Here is a 20,268-nt window from a genome sequence, read left to right as displayed (position 1 = left end):
GCTATTAATTACGAATGAAGAATGGTACTTACTGACACACGGAGCGATGTGTGACCTGCTCTGCTGGTAGCCGCGCGCGCACCTGTTACAGGTGAGTCCCGTCACCCCGTCCTTACACGGGCACTGGCCGCTGGTCTGGTTGCACGTCTTGCCCGATGCTCCCACGGGGTGGCAGTCGCAGGCTGCAAAGATACATAAACACTTCGTTACTTATGCTGAAAAGACAAATTTCACCGCTTAGCTACTAAAAGTTAACGAACAGATCATTGCCTGTTGCCATCCTGAGAATCTTCTATGGGGATATTATTAGTATTAATATCTATTGAAACTATAATTTTATCACAATATTATGAAAGACAAATAAAAAATAACAAAAATAAATTAACAACCGTATCGCTCAGAAAAAGTTACCAATTGAATCATTACCATAAACCGCGAAGACATTTTATTTTATTTGGGAAATCAACAGTTCTACATAAATATTTATGGTAAACAAACAGACATAGTGTATAAACTCAGAATTAATATCAGATTTCCACATAGTATACAAAGTTAGTAAAGAAAATATATTACACATAAAATAAATACATATAAGTTCATACATATAAAAATGTTATTTTCATGTACTCGTAAATATTTTTCAATATTCAAATATTTTTTTAAGAACAGTAATTTATTGTAAATTGGGCGGGATTAGGACAAGAATGCTTGAAGAGAGGATAAGGAGGGGAAGGGAGATGTACATATTTATTATTATAATGTCTACTAAGTTACATAAGGCATTTTTAGTGTAAATTTTAAATCTGACAGAGTGATGTTTGTGTAAACTATATCTTTTAATTTTTTATTGTACACTGAAAAAGTCCTACGAAAAAAAGCATTTTTAACATACGATGTTTTACTTATTGGTACATGAAACAGGTGGTACCGTCTACAAATCCTGGCTATAAATTTTATGATAGATTCTTCGGGTAATAGACGACAGATTGCAGAAGTCATGTATTTTATTCAAAGTCCTAAATGGTATTTCTGACTGCTAAAACAGGTAAATATCACATGCTACGAATACTGATAAAAATAAATGTATTTAGAAAAAATAATTGTATTTTCAAAATCGATATGGATATTGTAAAGAAATGTTTTCATAGATAAATTTAAAGAATAAATTATGAAAGACATGTCCGTACAAAAACGTAACATGTTTGGCCTTGAAAAAAAAAAAAATAATAAAACGTGATATTTCCCTATTTACTCAGTTCGATGAATTTTCGTGTATCCTTTAAATGTATTCGTCACACCAAATTATTTTACTGTGGTGACGTCTTCTGAGACGGTATTATAATATATTTCTATATATAAGACAAATGCAGCAAATGATTCACGCATAAATAAAAATTTTAATGCATTTGCAACTTTATTGGAGCCAATGCGAGTGATATATTCAACTTAAATAATAACAAATTCAAAAAGGAAATCAGCGACAGCATGCAGGCATTATCGTCGTACCCACCCACACACCTAACACTACCTTTCATTTTAAATTTACATAAGCATTTTTAAACATGTATATTAGGTGTTAACACAGGTGTGTCCTTTTGTTTCCAAATTTAAAAAGGAGCACCAAAAAAATAAACAAAATGGTAAAAGTTATACGTCATTCGAAAAAAAAATTTACTTTATAAGATATTATATTTGCTTCTACGGTTCTTTGTTCAAATCTTTTTATTACAATCCTTAAAAATGAAATGCCAAATAGTGAGCATTTTCGACACATTCTGTTCGCGTTCAATCGAGGAAGTAAAGGAAAAAACATATTACGAGAATACAGGTATGCATCCTTTTTTGAATATCAAAAAAAAAAATTCGCATTGTGGTGTGATATTTTACACTTATTTATTTGTAAATTTGTAAATACCACCATAACTTTTGTTGAAGTCCTGATGATGAGGAAGTAACCTTAAAACTGGTCGACGTATACCGCTAAAGTTAAAGTGGTTTATACAGTTTTATAAATTTATAATAAATAACAATTCTTTTATTTATTTTCGCATAAACATATTTACTACAAAACATTATTATCGAAAGTCAAATATTACGCTAATAATTTATTATTAGCGTAAGCTTTGCATAATCGTATGTTTTGAAGATTCGCCTCTGATGTAATATTATATATATATATAAACTTTTTTCTTTATATTCGTGTATAATTTTTAGCATATTACGTATATTATTAATTTTAAGTTTGAAACCATTTTTCGCATATAATTAAGCATATTTTATATCATAACAGGCGCCGTGGCGCAGTTGGTTAGACAGCTAACTGTGAAACTGGCGTCGCGAGTTCGGTTCTAGCCAGCTGGCCTTGGAGGCCAAGGCTTTTTTCTCAATTGGTCAGGGTGTATAGGTGTATTTTTTATAGCTTCCTTCCTTTATCCTCTCTTTCCCATCTGTCTAAAATAGAGGCTTGGCGAGTTATTCCTTTTAAAAAAACTGTATTCTTTTGCAAGAGATCATATGTTTATTTTTTAAGTGCCTAAGTTTTCTGACAGCAACACAAACATTTAAAAAACTAATAATTAAAATTCGTTAACCTTTTGAATGCGTTTTTTAGGGCGTCTTTGTGTTCGCAATTCAGAATTAATGGATGCAATAAACGCATCATATAACAGATTACATCTCATCAGGAACTCGTATATTTTACGACGATTTCTATTGATTTTTGTGTCATTACGGTAAGTGTTATAATTAATATGCGGTAGTTTGTCAATAAGTCTTGTTTTAATGGAGGAAGGCGTTTAATGTTTGTTAATGTTATCTTGTAAATGTTCAAGAGCCGGGAGTAATGTTGATGGCTTCATTCATTAACAAACTTGTTTCATTCAAAATGCTATCTTATTTAAATTAAATGTGTAATTTAATTAAAGGCGTGACCAGACTGAACGTATTTTACTGAGACGAATAAAATTACTTAGTTATTTATGGTCGAGAATTACTCTAGTGAGAATTTTAGCGGAAAATTATGTTTTCTAGTGAGAATAAGTTTAACCGCACTTAAATTACAACGGATAACACCTTAAGGGCGCTTTATGCCATCGTTTGTACATTATTTAATTTGATATCAGTTAAATTGAGTAAAATTATTAATTTTGTATCTGGGCCCAGGCGGATGAACAATACAGTTCCGTGTGTGAAATTAAATCAGAACCCTGGATGAATGCTTTCAACTCGATGGCTGCTAGTATTTTATTATTATTATGGATAACTTATAAAGCGCCATTTACGTAATATAATACCTCAAGGGCGCATATTTTTAACATATTATTCTCTGGATATTATGTATACTTGTGTTTTTTTTATATATACCTAATTAGTTTAATTATTTCTGTATGTATGAATTAAGATATTCAATTTTGTAATGTACATATATATGAATAAATAAAATTGAATTGTTTAAATTTATTTCAACAGAGAGGGAAAACTTTTCTGAGAAGGGAATATGGAAGTCTAGGCATTTACAGGGCTTATGACCTGTCATTGGCTGGTTTAAGTGGCCACTTTAATGCCTAGACTTCCATATTCCCTTATCAGAAAAATTTTCTCTCTCTGTTGAAATAAATTTAAATATGAACAACTCCCTAGGGAGGAAATCCAGCCAATCTGCAAGCATTTGGACATAATCAAACATTGTTGAATTTCTACCTGGTAAAAGAAGAAGTATAAAAATTGGAAAATTGTTTTCAGGCGTTGCCTAGTAGGTGATTTGGTTTAGCCGGATGAATCTCACCCACGTGATAAAGGTTTCAGCTCTTTTACTTCACAAAAGTCAACAGATGGAAGAGTTTAGGAAATGTGGATGTTTAAACATGGGCAGAATGGTGAATGTTACACTGTGTGTAAAGGCAGTTTTTTGCAGAGATTTCTCTCTTTAATTAAAAAAAAATAAATACAAGTAAATCAAGTCTTTTTTGAAACCGAAATATATAAAAAATAATAAACAAACACTTTTTTAAATTGTTTGGTTTCCCTTTTTTTTTTACAAACTTAACTTGAGATTTTGAAAACCAATTTAACTTTATTTTTATTTATATCACTATTCTTTACTTCGTCCGTAAGTCTATTTACTATGCGAGGAAGTATATACGCCCTGGTCCTCTCTCCATACGCATTTAGAGCTCTTTTTTTTATAAAATTTCCTTTCACTTTTTGGCGCGTTTCATCCTAAAGTGATATTGGCATTTTGTAGAAATCCATGAAGTCCTCTGTTACCAGGCGATAGTATATCATATTCTGTACCGACAAAACTTTACACATCGGGAAAAGATTTTCGTAGTCATTTTGACAAGTAATCATGTTTGTTTTATTTGCTAACATTTTAAGGAATCTAATTTGTATTTTTTTTATCCTATTTATATACGTTGTAAGTGTTAGCCCGTAACAATGATAAATAAATAAATATAAATATTTCATATCAACCATGTCGGCAATCGAACCCGAGTCCTCTTGCATGGTAGGCAAACGCGACATACTCAAACATTCTTAAAAACGATTATCGCCGTGACCAGCGATAATCGTTTTCAACAATGTTTGAGTATGTCCAAATGCTTGCAGACTGGCTGGATTTCCTCCCTAGGGAGTTATTCATATTTAAATTTATTTCAACAGAGAGAAAAAAACATTTTTGAAAAGGGAATATGGAAGTCTAGGCATTTACATCTGTTGACTTTTGTGAAGTAAAAGAGCTGAAACATTTATCACGTGGGTGAGTTTCATCCGGCTGAACCTAATCACCTACTAGGCAACGCCTGAAAACAGTTTCCCAATTTTTATACTTCTTCTTTTACCAGGTAGTTAATTCAACAATGTTTGAGTATGTCCAAATGCTTGCAGACTGGCTGGTCAACAGGTGGAAGAGTTGAGGAAATGTGGATGTTCAAACATGGGAAGAATGGTGAATGTTACACAGTGTGTAAAGTGGCCACTTAAACCAGCCAATGACAGATCGCAAGCCTTGTAAATGCCTAAACTTCCATATTCCGACGTTATTCATATTTAAATTTGCAACAGAGAGTGAAAAACATTTTAGAGAAAGGAATATGGAAATCTAGGCATTTACAGGGAATATGGATGAATCTGGAAGAGGAAATGTGGATGTTTAAACATGTGCAAAATAATAAATGTTACACAGTGTGTAAAGTGGCCACTTAAAACAGCCAATGACAGGTCATAAGCCCTGTTAATGTCTAGACTTTCATATTCCCTTCTCAAAAATGTTTTCCCTCTGTTGAAATAAATTTGAATAATCATTTTCGTTTAAAAATAAAATCATGCAACCAACACTGCAGAAAAATAAGATAGCAATCTGCAAAATCTTGCGACTAAATTGATTCGGAGATGTTATAAATATGTCACTCCTGTACAAGGGCCGAGGGAATTAAACGAACAGCGTAAAACAAGTGAAAAATACACGTGATGTGTTGATGTCGAGTTCGTGGCCATAAAGTGGTGAGAGTTTATGGCGACGTCTTGAATTTGTTATATGAATGGCAAACAGCACTTTGGCTGGTCATACACTGAAATAGTCCCGTTGACATAAAGGGTAAGTGAAGGTATTGGAGATGACATGGTTAGAGCTTTCAGTTCGTGTCTTTTTAAAAATATATTTTTTCGTATATTCAGTCCATTTAGTTACAAAAAATATATGATATAATAATCAAATTTACTTAATGTTATTAAATATTTGTATATAACCACTTACTGACTTTTCTATGTCTACCGGTATCGAGACGTACCCGTCTCTTCGTCAGGACACCAACTAAACCAACATGCAAAACCCACTATACACCTTCACCATAGTTGTTGCACAAAAATATGAAACATTAATTTTCAAACAAGGAATATTTTCATAATTTAATCAGTGCATGTTTTTCCTAATCAGTGCATGTGCTTATTAAAATGCATGTCGTGTTGGTTTTATATTTTTGTGCAACAACTATGGTGAAGGTGTATAGTGGGTTTTGCATGTTGGTTTGCATGCTGGTTTAATCGGTGTCCTAACGAAGAGACGGGTACGTCTCGAAACCGGTAGACATAGAAAAGTCGGTAAGTGGTTATTTACAAATATTTATTAACATTTAGTAAAATGTTTGACCACAAAGTAAATGCTTTAAATATTAATAATTAAATTTAAACTAGGTATGTAATTAGAGAAGAAAAATATGTTGTAGGGAGAGTTAATGCGAGCAACAAAATGAACGGAGCACTAAGCAGAGTAATTGATAATAAAAATATGTCAATCGAAGCTAAACTGGCAGTGCACAACGGAGTTTTAGTACCAACACTTACGTATGGAAGTGAAACATGGAACTGGCGGAGAAAGAATGAAAGGCGAGTGAACGCGATAGAAGTGCGATTTCTTAGACGAATGTGTGGGAAATCAATGTATAACAGAGTTACGAATGATGAAATCAGGCTAGAATGTAAATCTGAGTATAATTGATAAGATTAAGAAAAGGTCTCTGAGATGGTTTGTTCATGTAGAACGAATGGAAAAACAAGTATGTATGGTGAAAATTAACGGTAACGTGAGTCGAGGACAATCAAGAAAGACGTGGCATGATCAGATAAACCAAAATCATGTCATGTCAAAAGCAGGCAGAACCGAAGGACATTCCACATGGAAGAAGCTAGCTATATGCCAGGATAGACGTGTGTGGCAGTCAATTCTCTCTGCCTACTCCTACGGAGAAATGGCGTGATGGTAGTAGTAGTAGAAGTAACAATGAAGAATAAATCCACAATAAAACATACATAAAAAACAATAAGATATTTGCGTTCTTATTGGAAGTTATTTTCTAAAAGTTTAAGTGTAAAATTTGGAACTAAGTTGCATGAAAGCGGGGTCTGAACCTCGGACTTCTAATCCGTGAGTCCGTATGCTACCATAAGACCACAATTTTGTTTAAATGTCTAATATTTATGCAATATATGGTCAAATTTATAGGTACTACATGTGAATGATGTTTTTGATTTGACATCAAATTTTAAGGGATTTTCAGTTGAACGAACATACGAGTACTTTAAAATAACATTTTGTTTTAAGATTCGTAAATTATTGAGATGTGAAATCTGACATTTTGCTTTCGACAGTATATTATTCTATAGTCATAAATTATGATATGAAATACCTATACTGTAATACAGACTACTTGACCTGACACCATACGTGATTAATGATTATAATTTGGTTTGTATCAAGAGTAACTTGATTAGTTCCGGTAATTACTGATATTACTCCCCTCTCCCCTCCCACAAGGTTGATTAGATGGGAATAATTAAACACGTTGACAACACAATTTAGGTATTGGGCTAAAATAAACCAGTGCCCTTAAATCAAAATTCATAAAGTTATTCAGAACAGTGGAGAAGTTTTGATAGGAGATTGTGTTGGATAATCTGATGGAGTGAAAGGGTTTTTTTGCCTCTTTTAACACTTTCAGACATGATTGAATTCTTATGGATTTAAAACGGACTTTGCATTATTTATTTTTATCACGCGAGTTCCTTGTGCATCCCATCATACTTAGTTACGTGAACTACAAAGTATTTAAAGCTGACAACTTTCTCGATCCTATGCCCATTATTATATGGAGGGTGATTAGGGTTAGGACAGGATCTAAGTATTTTTGGCATTAACATTAAAACTCAGACGAGCGACGTTTTTCTGCAATCTGTCAACAATTTTTCGCCGATCAGGTTTTTCAAGAAGAACCGCACCGTCTGCGTGATCTAAGTCGTTGGACATTAAGGAAGAGTTTACATCTATACCTCGGTTAGGTGGTATTGATGTACATAACATTAAATACAAACAGTGCGAGGACGCAGCGTTGCATCAAAGAGCTGCCGGTTCGGTCATTCCTCAGTTCTGAGGGTCGTGATCGTTGGTACTCTTCTCAGCTATTCTATTGATAATGCGTCTCCACCCTTCACGGCTCTGCGCCCTCTTCACGGCTCCATATAAGGTAGCCCGTGACATTGTTTTCACCTGGTCGATCCATCTAACTGGAGCTTTGCTTCTGCTTCTTCGTCCTGGCACACTGCCCTTGATTATTTTTTTCTCCAGATTTTCTGGGTTACGTCTAGATATAGATATGTGTCCGAAGAATTGCAGAATACGTCGGCAGCATATGGCCGATAGGCGAACTTTCACGTTGAGTTAATTGTTACTATTTTTGTCTACGTAGAGCGTTTTAATTACAGCAATGATCTTGGAATTAATTCCAACGAAAGCTTTCCAGAGGGATAGTCGATGCGGGCTATTAAACGCTTTCTTGCATTTAATAAAGCAACACGCAAGGGTTGAATGCAAAATATATCTGACATTATGGATGTGGGCCGCACACGACTTACCCGGAATAAAATTAGTTTGGTTGACTCTCAGAATCTGCAATACAGAAGCTGTTATTCTGCCCTGGATTACGTGTGCAAGCATTTTTTCGAAGAGTTATTCCGCGGTAGTTATAACACTTCAAAATAACGCCTTTTTTGTGAAGTGCAATGATTTTACCATTACTCCAATCCCTCGGGCAACGTTGTTCATCCCCGACTTTGGATAATAAAGTCTGAACAATTACATCTAAACTACTTTTTAACAGTTCGGAATGAATTCCATTTTTGACCGGCGCTTTTCCATTCTTCGGATATTTCACCGCCCGAACGATTTCATCGATGGTCGCAGAATGGTCGAAAAAATTGGTTTCGGTGGGAAGACTTATTTAAGCAGCTTCTGCCGAAATGATTCTTCTAAATGCCACACACTTGTTCTATACCAGACTCAACCGCCCGCGCCACACTGAAATTGCGAATAGGACCCAAGGGTGGTGTGTCTTGCCACATTATTGGGAGTGTGATTTAAAAATTATTTTTGATTAATTTCTGTTAGATGCCGATGCTTCTGATACGTTTATTTGCAAATTTCACATTAATAAATTTTTGCCAAATTGATTGAAAGTTATATAAATAACATTTTTTTATCGTTTGTATTATTTTTATGAAGATTAAAAATAAAACTGAATATAAATGAGTTATGAAAAATACACAACACCCAGACCGTTTGAGAAAAAAACTTTCTCGGATTATATTCTTGCAACTGGCGGGAATCGAACCCGCGACACCAGTTTAGTAGTCGGCCATCTAACTAACTGTGCCATGACCCTTGTCAAATAATAATAATAAGTGAAACATGAAAACGAGTCTTGAATTGATAAAAAAAAGTCAACAGAAAATTATTGAACAATTTAGTTGGTATTAGATTTCAGTGAAGGTAGGATATTGATACTTATAGGTAGAATTTGATATAACCTGTGTGGGATCTTTGTAAACACTCGAACTTGAATAGTACTCGAGACACAAGTACCTACTGGAAGAAAGGCAAGGCAAAGGTAAGAAATAATATTAAGAATATGAGATATTACGATGGAAGAGGAATATAAATACTTGAGAAGACGGTACCTGAAGTGGTCGGTCCAGTAGTATTAATAGATTTGATCCAAAATAAAGGACAAGAGTCGCGCCGATCTATTTATTCAAAAAAAGTTGATCTTATGATTCATGAATTATTTAAACTCTTCGCACTTGTATAAAATAGTAATACTATAATTAAAGATTTCGTAATGTCAGTCAAACTGAAATGGCTCCCTGAAGGAATATTTTTAGCTATGTAAGATGGGTCTTTTCAAAACATTTACTTTATAATAGATTTTTTCAACATAAAAAAAAAACTACAGATGTCAAATTGTTAAATAGTTTCGTAATAAAACAAAGTCTGGCTGATCACAAAACCTAAAATATGCATTTTGCGGAAAACAGTCAGATCTAATATTGAATGATACCTCACACAAACTTTAAATGTATGAGGTGACGTTCTGTATTGAAACATGTTTTTATATTATTTGTATTTTTAAATTAATGAATTGTTAAAATAAAAATTCTAATGTATTTATCCACTTAAATTTATTTAAAAAAACAGATTTCTGTAGGCAGTAATCCTCCTATTAGGATCCATCCCGTAGGATTTTTCTAGTGATGTTGGTGTTTTCAGCGAATTGAGAAATGCCGTTTTTGTGATCAACGCCATTTTCAGAAGGTGATTTTCACAGTATTTTGTATGAAATCAGCCTGGCTGTTTTTAGTAGAACAAAGACTTGACCTTACTGCATCCGATAGAATAAATATCTAATTTTATCAAAATTGTGGATAGACGGTTTCGGCGTGACTACGTTCAATTGCTTTTCTAAAATATAATGTTTGTTTTTAATTAAGAATCCTAGGCTTAGACTGCCACTAAGAATGTTGTAATATTTTCATGTTGATATTTATTTATTTATTTTATAAACACAAACGGCAAATCTGCATTTTACAAATAATTATAATACTTACATATGTGGCTTATTATATACTTAAAAAAAAAAACATAAATTTCCTTTTACCCAAGATTTACCAAAAAATTATACTTAAATTGTTAAATTAAACTAACATATTCAGTAGAAAGTACAATTTAAGAATAAATGTAAAAAGCAAATTAAATAATAAAATATTTTAAAGTAATATAACAAGAAATTCATAAGTACTCTTTCGTACATCTGGGCAAAGTAAACAAAACATTGTATATATTATGAAATGCATGAATAAATAAATATAATTTCCATTCACCATCTTTGAAAAAGTTCAAAAGGTTTGTTCTATAGGAACAATACCCTACACTAAATATATCAGATACGTGGAAATAACTATTGCCAAGTTCATAAAGTCTGTTCAATACGGCATTACAAATATACACTGTCCGTGAATTTTTGCTACAAAACGGTGGCACCTGTCTAGTCATTCTTCCAGGCACCCTGAAGTCGATGAGACAGTTCAGGGCAATCCCAAATTGAATTTACAATTTTAAATAAATTTAAAAGGTCTATAATTTTAATTTTATCGTTAAGTTTTAACAAATTCAATGTTTTAGTAAAAAATCGTAATTTAAAAATTCATGACGGATTCTTAGTTTAAAATTTATATACCTTAAGAATTTTTTTAGGACTCTTTCAAGAGAATTTCGGTGACAGTCATGAATATTGATATATGTGAATTAAATAAATAAATATATCTAAAACATATTTTTTTTTAATGTGCTGTAACTATTTTTATTAAGGAGCGATAAGTTTTTATTTTTTTATCACTAAACTTACAAAAATATGATAAACATGCACTTCATCCCACACTCATAATATCTCGCTTTTAATACGTCAAATAAATCATCCGTATTGTGAAACGTGTTATCGACTTGAGAATAACTCTTTCCTTACTCGGCTCTATACAGGGTGTTAGGCAGACGGTTGTCCAAACAGAATAGGAGGCCAGGTGAGGCCGTTGCCGACTTGATCAGCCCCAATAACCTGGATTTGGCCTCACTGTCATGGGGGTTATTTTTTTGAAGTTTTTAGAAAAAAGTCCGATATATAATATCTTATAATATCGTAAACTGAAATTACGAAAAAAACCCTCTTGATAGTGAGGCAGAGTCCAGGTTATTGAGGCTGATCAAGTCGGATTGGCCTTACCTGGCCGCCTATTCTGTTTAGACATTCGTCTGCCTGATAACCTGTATAATTCATCGATTATAAACAATGTCGTTGTATTATTCAACATAAGTATGTACAATGCGTTAGACTGTTTAGTAAACCTTTGTTAATGTGTCGCCTGTCGGTGACCAAACAAACATACAATTTTGGTTTGTGTAAGCACGCACATTATTTTAATGATTTATGTGAATTTTTTTTATTACTCAAATGTTTATGTAGGCAAAGTTTAGATTTAAATGGACTATAGCTAGTAGTTAACCGCAATATGTGTTAAAGTCTGTTCACCCAAGATTGGAAAACATTGATGAAATCAAGCCTCAAAGGCAATTTTGCAAGAAAAAAGCCATTGCAACGTAAAGGAAATAGACAGAAAAGATTTTTTTTAAAAATTGAATTGACGGTGGAAAAAAAAAAGTTTTATGGATTGATGAGTCAAAATTTTCGGTTCCAATTGTCGTCAATATAAGACCTGAAGAAGTATATACAATTTATTATTTATGAAGCACTATTTTTTTAGTTATTTATTATAAAAATATAAAATTGAAAAAACTTTGTTTATTACCACTTTTTTTTATCGACCGCTTTCAAAACCACACAAGCTTCTTTATCAAGGTATATTGAACAAATGAATGTTATCCTATTTTATGGAGCTAACAAGTCAAGTATTTTTGTCTAGTTCTTGTAAAGATGGGAAGTGTGAAGAAAGATGGATACGATCTTTAAAACTAGTATGGTAAGCTAACGCGCCAACCGCTACACTCCAAGCCGGGTTCTCCTCAACGCTTTCTTCGTTTTTCAGAATGATTATTTAAGAGTACAATGAAATTTCCCGCCCCTTTCCCGACTAGAGCACGTCTCGAATCCAGTAGGCGCAGAAAATTCTATACTTACCGACCACTTGGGTATATAAAAATATTCACATACATTTACATTTGACACTAAGATCCAAAAATTAAAATCTGCATTTCATTTAATTCTCGTATTATAAAACGGTGTATTTTTATCGAATTATCATTTACACGAGTAACGTTGATAACCGAAGTATTTCTGTTACAAATGTTTAATATTCATATTCTGTTTAAAGTAATATCGTAAAATAACGATTTAACAGCGGGATGTAGAATCGGATGTTATTTGAAAATAAACTAAATAATCGGCATGAGAATGCAAAGTTACGGTTTCTAGGAAAAGCGTCCTCATTTCAATAAACGTACAATATTATGCCAATTTTACGTACGTCTATGTAGCTAATAAAGCTATGAATAAATTGCTGATTATAGACACCAATCTCTGGTGGTTTTTCATTTCTTGTGGTCATCGTGAACTTCTCAGCGGGAGTAGCCATAGATAATAATGAAAATATTAAATAATTCCAAACTATCTCTTACCATCGACTAATATTAGGTGAAGTCACCTAAGACCGAGGAAATTCTTTAACAGCAAAAAATTAAAAGTAGGCAGATATAAGTGACTTCAAAACAATAACGTATTTTAAAAATATATATTTCGATTCATAAAAGAATAAAACAAAACGTTTCCTTGAAGTCCTTTTGAGTTCAAATGCTCACACAGTTGTGTGAGCATAATACACAATTTTTTTTGATTATTGAAATATCACTTAAGTCATTGCAATATTTTGAGTTAGTCCAAATGTTGGTAGACTGAAGACTGGATTTCACCCCCTGGGATGTTATTAAAATGAAAAAATACGAACAGAAATTTTAGACAGGGAAATATGGAAGACTAGGTTAGTCTAGGACTTATGACCTATCATCGGCTGGTTTAAGTGAATACTTTATACACTAAGTCACATTTACCATTTTGCCCATGTTTGAACATCCACACTTCTTCAATGCTTTCATCCGTTGATTTTAGTGAAGTAAAAGAGCTGAAACCTTTATTGTTGTGAAGATATTAATTTGATTGAATTCTTTCACATATTTGCTCAGTGAAAACCAAATGCCGCTCATAAAACACATATTCTCCTCTACGGATGCGAATTGTGGCAACAACAAAATTCAAAAAAGCAAAATTCAGAATTTTGAGAATAGGTGTCTTGGGTGTGCGTTGGTTTGACTTTGTGAGGAATAAAGATATAAGAGAACAGACGCAGCAAACTCCGGTGACAACTGTCATCAAGCGGAGGCGATACAGTTGGCTTGGCCATGTGCTGCGGATGCCTCCTGACAGCCTTAACCACGCTTGCCTATTTACAAGGTATCAGGTTCTCGACGTGCTGGCGTCCACTGCTGACGTCGGCAGTTCGTGTCAGAACTACGGGACGCGAACCTGACTTACTTAGGAGGATGCACAGGAGCTGGGAGCCGACAGAGATGCTTGGAGGATCTTTGTGGGCACCATATGCTCCAACTATGGATCAGAAATGGAATGATGAAACATAATAGGCAACGCGTGAAAATAATTTTTCTTTTTTTTTTCACTTTTTCTTGGAGCAGTCGATTTGGTTAAAATGATATAGTTTTTTTGTCCGTTCGTCATTTATTTTTAAAATGACGTTCGTGGGATCCCCCACGTTAATAATATGATATTCGCGTGTTAATGGGCCGTGTAATTTAGTGTCTCCACACACTTGTCAGACCAATTTACGACCTACAGTCTGATTTGTTAATGTCCCAATGAACAACTTGCCCCGCGTACGCAACATGGAATGTTTTACTGATTTATTGTAAAAGAGGCACTGACTTGTGCATTCCAATTAAGTACTTTCATATTTTGAATGATTCTTATTTAAATTAGGAAAATGAGAATGTTAACGGTTCAAACTTTTGTCTGCGTTTAATTTTTGAATTTAATTTAATTATTTTTCACGCCCGTAAGGCTTTTACATCCATAAAAGTTATATAAACAACATAAAATTAAAATAATAATATATAAAGTTGGAATATAAAAATAAAAGTAGATTAACAGATAAAATAAAGAAAAAACATTTTTTTTTAAAATTGTATCGAAATAGTTATCCTTAATGACGTATAGAAGTAGACACGTTACAAGCGCGAAGAAAGTGGCATATCTATGAGAAAGTTCAGTGATTTACTTACATTTTTTTATTTGATAATGGACTATAAAACTAAGCCAAAAAAATTTTTTAAGTATTTTTACGTATTATCAGCGAAATTATTTTTTTAGGTTTTGCGATTTTCAAATTACTCCCCTGTGACGTCACAAATTCTCTACTGTGAGTTCTGCCGAATTGAATTGGCTTCCCGTAAACCAGAAATCCATCACAACACTCTATCATTGGTTGATTCACAAAAACTCGTGGCGTCATTCAAAGTAGTTTTTTTTGTACATTTTCGGAAGAAGATCAGTCTTCCACTCAGCTATTTTGAATGCATTATCTTAAAAAATAACTTTTAGGTTTGCAAGACGTAAATCAACACAAAATGTATGTCCTAAAGGGTTTAGCGGCCACGTTACATAGTGTGTAACATTCACCGTAGGCCTCGTGGTGTAGTGATCAGCGCGTTTGCTTACCATGCTCATGTCTCAGGTTCGATTACCGACGTATTTGACATGAAATATTTATTTGAAAAGGTGTTTCACGCTAGAATTTTTCATAGCTCCTAGACTGGCGCCTGAACCGTAAGACTGATAATCTTAGCGTCACGTAACACAAATGATCAAAATACGCTGCGGTTGGTGTAGAAATGCAGTGACCTATGCACCATTTGGTGCGGGAAGGGGAATGATGAACATTCAATGTACTGTGAATGTTTGAAAATCTATATTTTCTCTTCTTTTTTATGTATTGACTTTAGAGAAGAAAAAGAGCTAAAACCTTTATTGATGTGAGTGAGATTCATATGACTCAATTATTTCAGCTAATAAAGAAGTATAAAATAACGGTATTAAGGTATTTATATAACGTTATTTTAATTTCAAGAAGTTTTAAGAAATTAAGAAAGGTCTTTTGCGATGGTTCGGTCATGTGGAGCGAATGAATGATGAAAGAACGGCTAAAAAGATTTATGATGCGAATGTGTCTGGTTGTAGAAGTCGAGGAAGGCCGAGAAAGACATGGCATGATCAAGTACAACAAATTCTTGAAAGTGGTCATGTGAAAAGTCGGAATAATTGACGTGCGTGCATGAGAAGATGTATGAATGTGAAGGAAGCAAAGGAAGTGTGCCAGGACAGAGTGGTGTGGCGTTCTATCCTCTCTGCCTACCCCGCCGGGGAAATGGCGTGATGGTTAGTTAGTTAGTTAGTTAGAAGTTTTTGATAAAATAACAAAATTAATGATATACAATGCTTTCATACTTCCACACTATTTTTTTTAAATTTTTTTTTATTAAATTGAAAACATATTATACATAATTATATACAATATTCCCAAGGAGTTTTTATATCTTATATGGATTAATAATATGGACGCAATGTGGCAAACAAATGCTTTAGTTTAAAAAATAATGAATAAGGCACTTAAAGTAACATTTAATTTAAATAACTATACTAGAACTACAGATTTATATGAAATAACAAAAATGCCCAATTTAGATGACTTAATTTACACATTAAATTTAATGATATTTTAGATAAAAAACATTAGAATACAGACGAATATTAAATTGAATTTTGAACAACAATATACACTTAAGAAATACAAGAGAGTAAAATAATTTAACTTGTGAACAACCAAGGACTAACAGAAATATCAACAGTTTTGCGTATACAGCTATAAAATTTACTTTCGAAACACTTAAAATATAAATAAAACATTTACATACTTCAAGTTTCTAAGTAAAAATTCTTGATGGAAGTTCATTGTAATTTATTATAGAAATACAAAACGAGTGTATTTTGATCTACAAATTTGGAAAAACATACATAATAAAAATACCAGTCTCGAAGATGTTGCGAAAACAATGAAACCGGTCACTGGTTTTTCCAAATTAACATACTTAAACAACTGTTCTTACAGCCAATGTGACGAGTGATATGTAAATGTTATTTTATATACTTTAAATAGTGTCATAGTATATATATAAATATTATATCCCCTCATATCCAACCCTGGTTGTGATTGAGAATATTTTGTACGAATAAAATACGTAATATAATATAATGTAAATAACAAATAAATACTTAATTTGTATAAACACTGGCTTAAAACAATGGGTTGAACGGTATTTTAAAAAACACGTTTAAATCACACTATATGTTCATGTTTATAATATAGAAAACATTCAACATAAATTTCTACGATATATAAACTACAAACTAAACATTCCAATACAAAATGTGAATTATGACTATTTATTAACACTGCTTAACCTAACAACACTTTCTGAAAGAAGAACTATTAATGATCTCATTGTACTGTATAAAATTGTAAACTCTCTTTTTGACGCACCAAAAATACTTGAATTGATTAATTTTAGAGTACCTGCTGTCAACACTAGGAGTATTTTATTGTTTCATTGCTCCAGTACTTCTTCCAACCAACAAAACAATTCATTGATACCGAGACTGCATAGGTTAGGTAACACTTATGGAACGGCTGCAGATATTCTGTCCAATTCTTTACCATCTTATAAGTCCACAATATCAAGTTTATTTGTAGCTGCTCGTCAAACTATTATTGACAATTCAATTTCATAAATTAAAAAAAAAATACTTACCTACTTGTTTATTTTTATTACTTGTTTTTTTTTATTTTTTACTATTATATCAAATTGCATTGTAGTATTGGCAAATACGCATTTCATAGATACATATTTTTATTTCTTATTTTTTCGTGATAATATATGCTTGCTTGTTTATTAATTTAACTTAAAAATGTCTTTCTTGCTTACCGTAACACTTTATTTATTGTTTGCTTTACATCATTTATTTCATAAGCTTATATATTTGCATTTTTTGTTTATATGCTTACTGTTTTTTCTTGCATACCTTTGTTATTATTGTTTTTTTTTTACTTTGTAAAACTTTTTATCATATCCTTTTTAACTAATTTCACAATTTTTTTTCTGTATATTCTGTTTATTATTTAGTATGTTAGCATGTATTTCATTTTTTTTTTGTAAATGCCTTTTGGGCGTTAATGAACAAAATCAATAAATAAATAAATAAATGTGGCACAAATCATCCTTGTAAGGATATGTTGCCTTAACCAATTTAAAAAAAAAGGGTATTTATGCAATTTTATGATTTCGGAGGAGCCTATTATTTTTAACGAATTTACAAGATTAAGGTACACAGAAATATTGTAATACGAACCTTCTTTGTTGAGGCTTATATCTTTGTATTACTTCGTTGGCTCTTGTTTGTACCTTGCTGTGATGACATTAAGATTTTATTCCTCAGATTGTGTGAAGAACTTATCTTCCCACACCGGTCTTCTGTCCTGATTCCCCGGGACCATATACCTGCTCTTTATAGGAATAAATAGGAATGCGGCGAAAACAATGTACATTTAATATAGCTTTGTGGGGTTGTCAACAACAAAGTTACTATTTATATTTATATGTTTTTATTTTTTCTCGCTCACACAAAAATAACACTTTCAATCGTTTTAGCCTTTGTTATGTATAAAATAAACAATTTATTTTACTGGTATACACTTTTAAATAACATACAGGTAAACATGGTTTTGCGCCGATTCGATTTACGTCGATTTACAATTACGCCAATTGGTACCGGCGTGGGATTCCCCGGTTCAGCCGACACTAGACGAGAGTAGGCGCCGCGGTTCTAATAGCAGACACACTTTTACGCGTTGTTTTATTCTATTAACGTGTACGCGAGCAACCTATTGTATGTGTGAAATTGTTTCCGGGTTAGTTTTCGTTTTGTTTTTAAGAAAAATAAAAAGGTATTATTACAATTTTTATTTTATTATTTTAAAAAAAAAGAATATTAAAATATAAGAAGTTTGTGCTATGATTCTGCAAGAAAGGAAGCAACAATCAAAGCAAAAGAAATTGGGTGTTTTTTTCAAAAAAGTGTAAGAATTTAATTAAGAACCGACGAACTGCTGAGTTAGTATTTACTATAAAAAATATTTTTTTATATCAAGAGATTATTATTTATTTTGGAAAATGGATCAAATGGATCATTAAAATCGATTAAATTAATTAATCATAAAAAATTATATATGTAATGTGACTTTTATTATAATATAATAATATTTATGCTAAGTACTTTTTTTAGTGTATCAGTGTTATTATTGTGCATGGTAGTGTGGGTGAGTGTATATATATATATTGGGTGAGGAGTGTGTAAGTGTGCATAAGTGTGTGAGTATTGTATGTATGTGACAATGTGTAGTGAATATAAGTGGACTTTTTGAACAATGATTATCAAAAATTATCTGTTTTTTTTAAAAACCTTAATGAGCTTTATTTAACCACCTTATCGACCGATGTGAAATTGTTGAAAACGCTCTGGCCTAAAACCAAAATTTAAAAAACAAAAAATTATATACATGTAAGTACTCATATACACACATTTCTTAAACCAATCTCAATACGGTTTCTTGATGCCTTCGAGTGAATAACACTCGTGCAGGATTATGGTTAAATTATTGAAATATTTAGATAAATCATTAGAACGCATTTAAATGCCGTATCTCAGTTTCCGTGAGAATGATGTAAACATGGGTCCTCAGCGCCCTTGAGGTGATTTTCACAAAAATGGCGCTATATAAATTATCCAAACATTATTATTATTATGGGTATCCCAAAGTTCGGCACGTCTGCCCAGATAAGGTGGACCTGCGTCCCTTATCTTGCGAGGGCTATTAGCATAGTAATAAGCCCGCCTCACACAAATATAACTTCATATTGCTGGCGTTTCAAACAGAAGGACCGAAGGATATAGGCGAGATAATTTGCCGAACCATTTTGCCTTTGTTATTTTATTTTATTAACATAAACGGCAAATCTGCCTTTTACAAAAAATTATAATACTAACGTATTTGGCTAAATATTTTTTAAATTAAAAAAAAAAAAAAGAAAATTCCTCATACACAAGATTTATATAAAAAAAATCCCCACAACATATTCAGTAAAAAGTTTAAACAATTCAAGAATAAATGTAAAAAACAAAATTAAATAATAAAACATTCTACAGTAATACAACAAGAAAATCAAAATTACTGTTTCATACAGCTGGGCAGAGGGAACAAAAAACTGTATATATTATGAAATGCATGAATAAATAAATATAATTACCATTCACCATCTTTGAAAAAGTTCAAAAGGTTTGTTCTATAGGAACAATACCCTACACTAAATATATCAGATACGTGGGAATAACTATTGCAGAGTTCATGAAGTCTGTTTAATACGGGATTACAAGTATACACTGTCCGTGAATTGTAGCTACAAAACGGTGACGGTGCTAATTTTTGAATGTTTGACAAAACGACGCAATGTAAAGATGTCTTTATATTAATTAAGAAGAAAATAAAATAGATTTTATTATTTATTTATTTATTTCAACGGCTTACGCCTTTGACAAAATAATATTAAAAAACCATTATTATAAAACAAAACATCTGAACACAGTATAAAAAATATAGATACATGAAATAAAATCAGCAAAAAAATAGGAAATAATAAAGAAAAATTAAATAAGAAATTATAACGTAGGTATGCAGCAAATTAACATTAAATAAAGG

The 20,268-nt window shown here is 32.3% G+C and overlaps 1 protein-coding gene across 1 annotated transcript in view; it reads right to left on the bottom strand.

Moving 5' to 3' along the window:
• LOC148279679 (netrin-3-like) overlaps window positions 1–20,268 on the bottom strand; it is a gene marked incomplete at its 5' end in the record, with an annotated part of 194,019 nt that overhangs the window by 64,399 nt on the left and 109,352 nt on the right. Inside the window, one exon of the mRNA XM_088229577.1 lies at window positions 33–182. Coding sequence (XP_088085703.1) covers window positions 33–182 — 150 coding nt within the window. The remainder of the gene's footprint in view (window positions 1–32; window positions 183–20,268) is intronic.

This window comes from Micrasema longulum, unplaced genomic scaffold, assembly GCF_059751315.1.
Source record: "Micrasema longulum isolate JH-2025_06_02 unplaced genomic scaffold, ASM5975131v1 h1tg000681l, whole genome shotgun sequence".
Classification (NCBI taxonomy): domain Eukaryota; kingdom Metazoa; phylum Arthropoda; class Insecta; order Trichoptera; family Brachycentridae; genus Micrasema; species Micrasema longulum.
The sequence above is the reverse complement of the archived record's forward strand: the minus strand, read 5'-3'. Positions and strand labels throughout refer to the sequence as shown.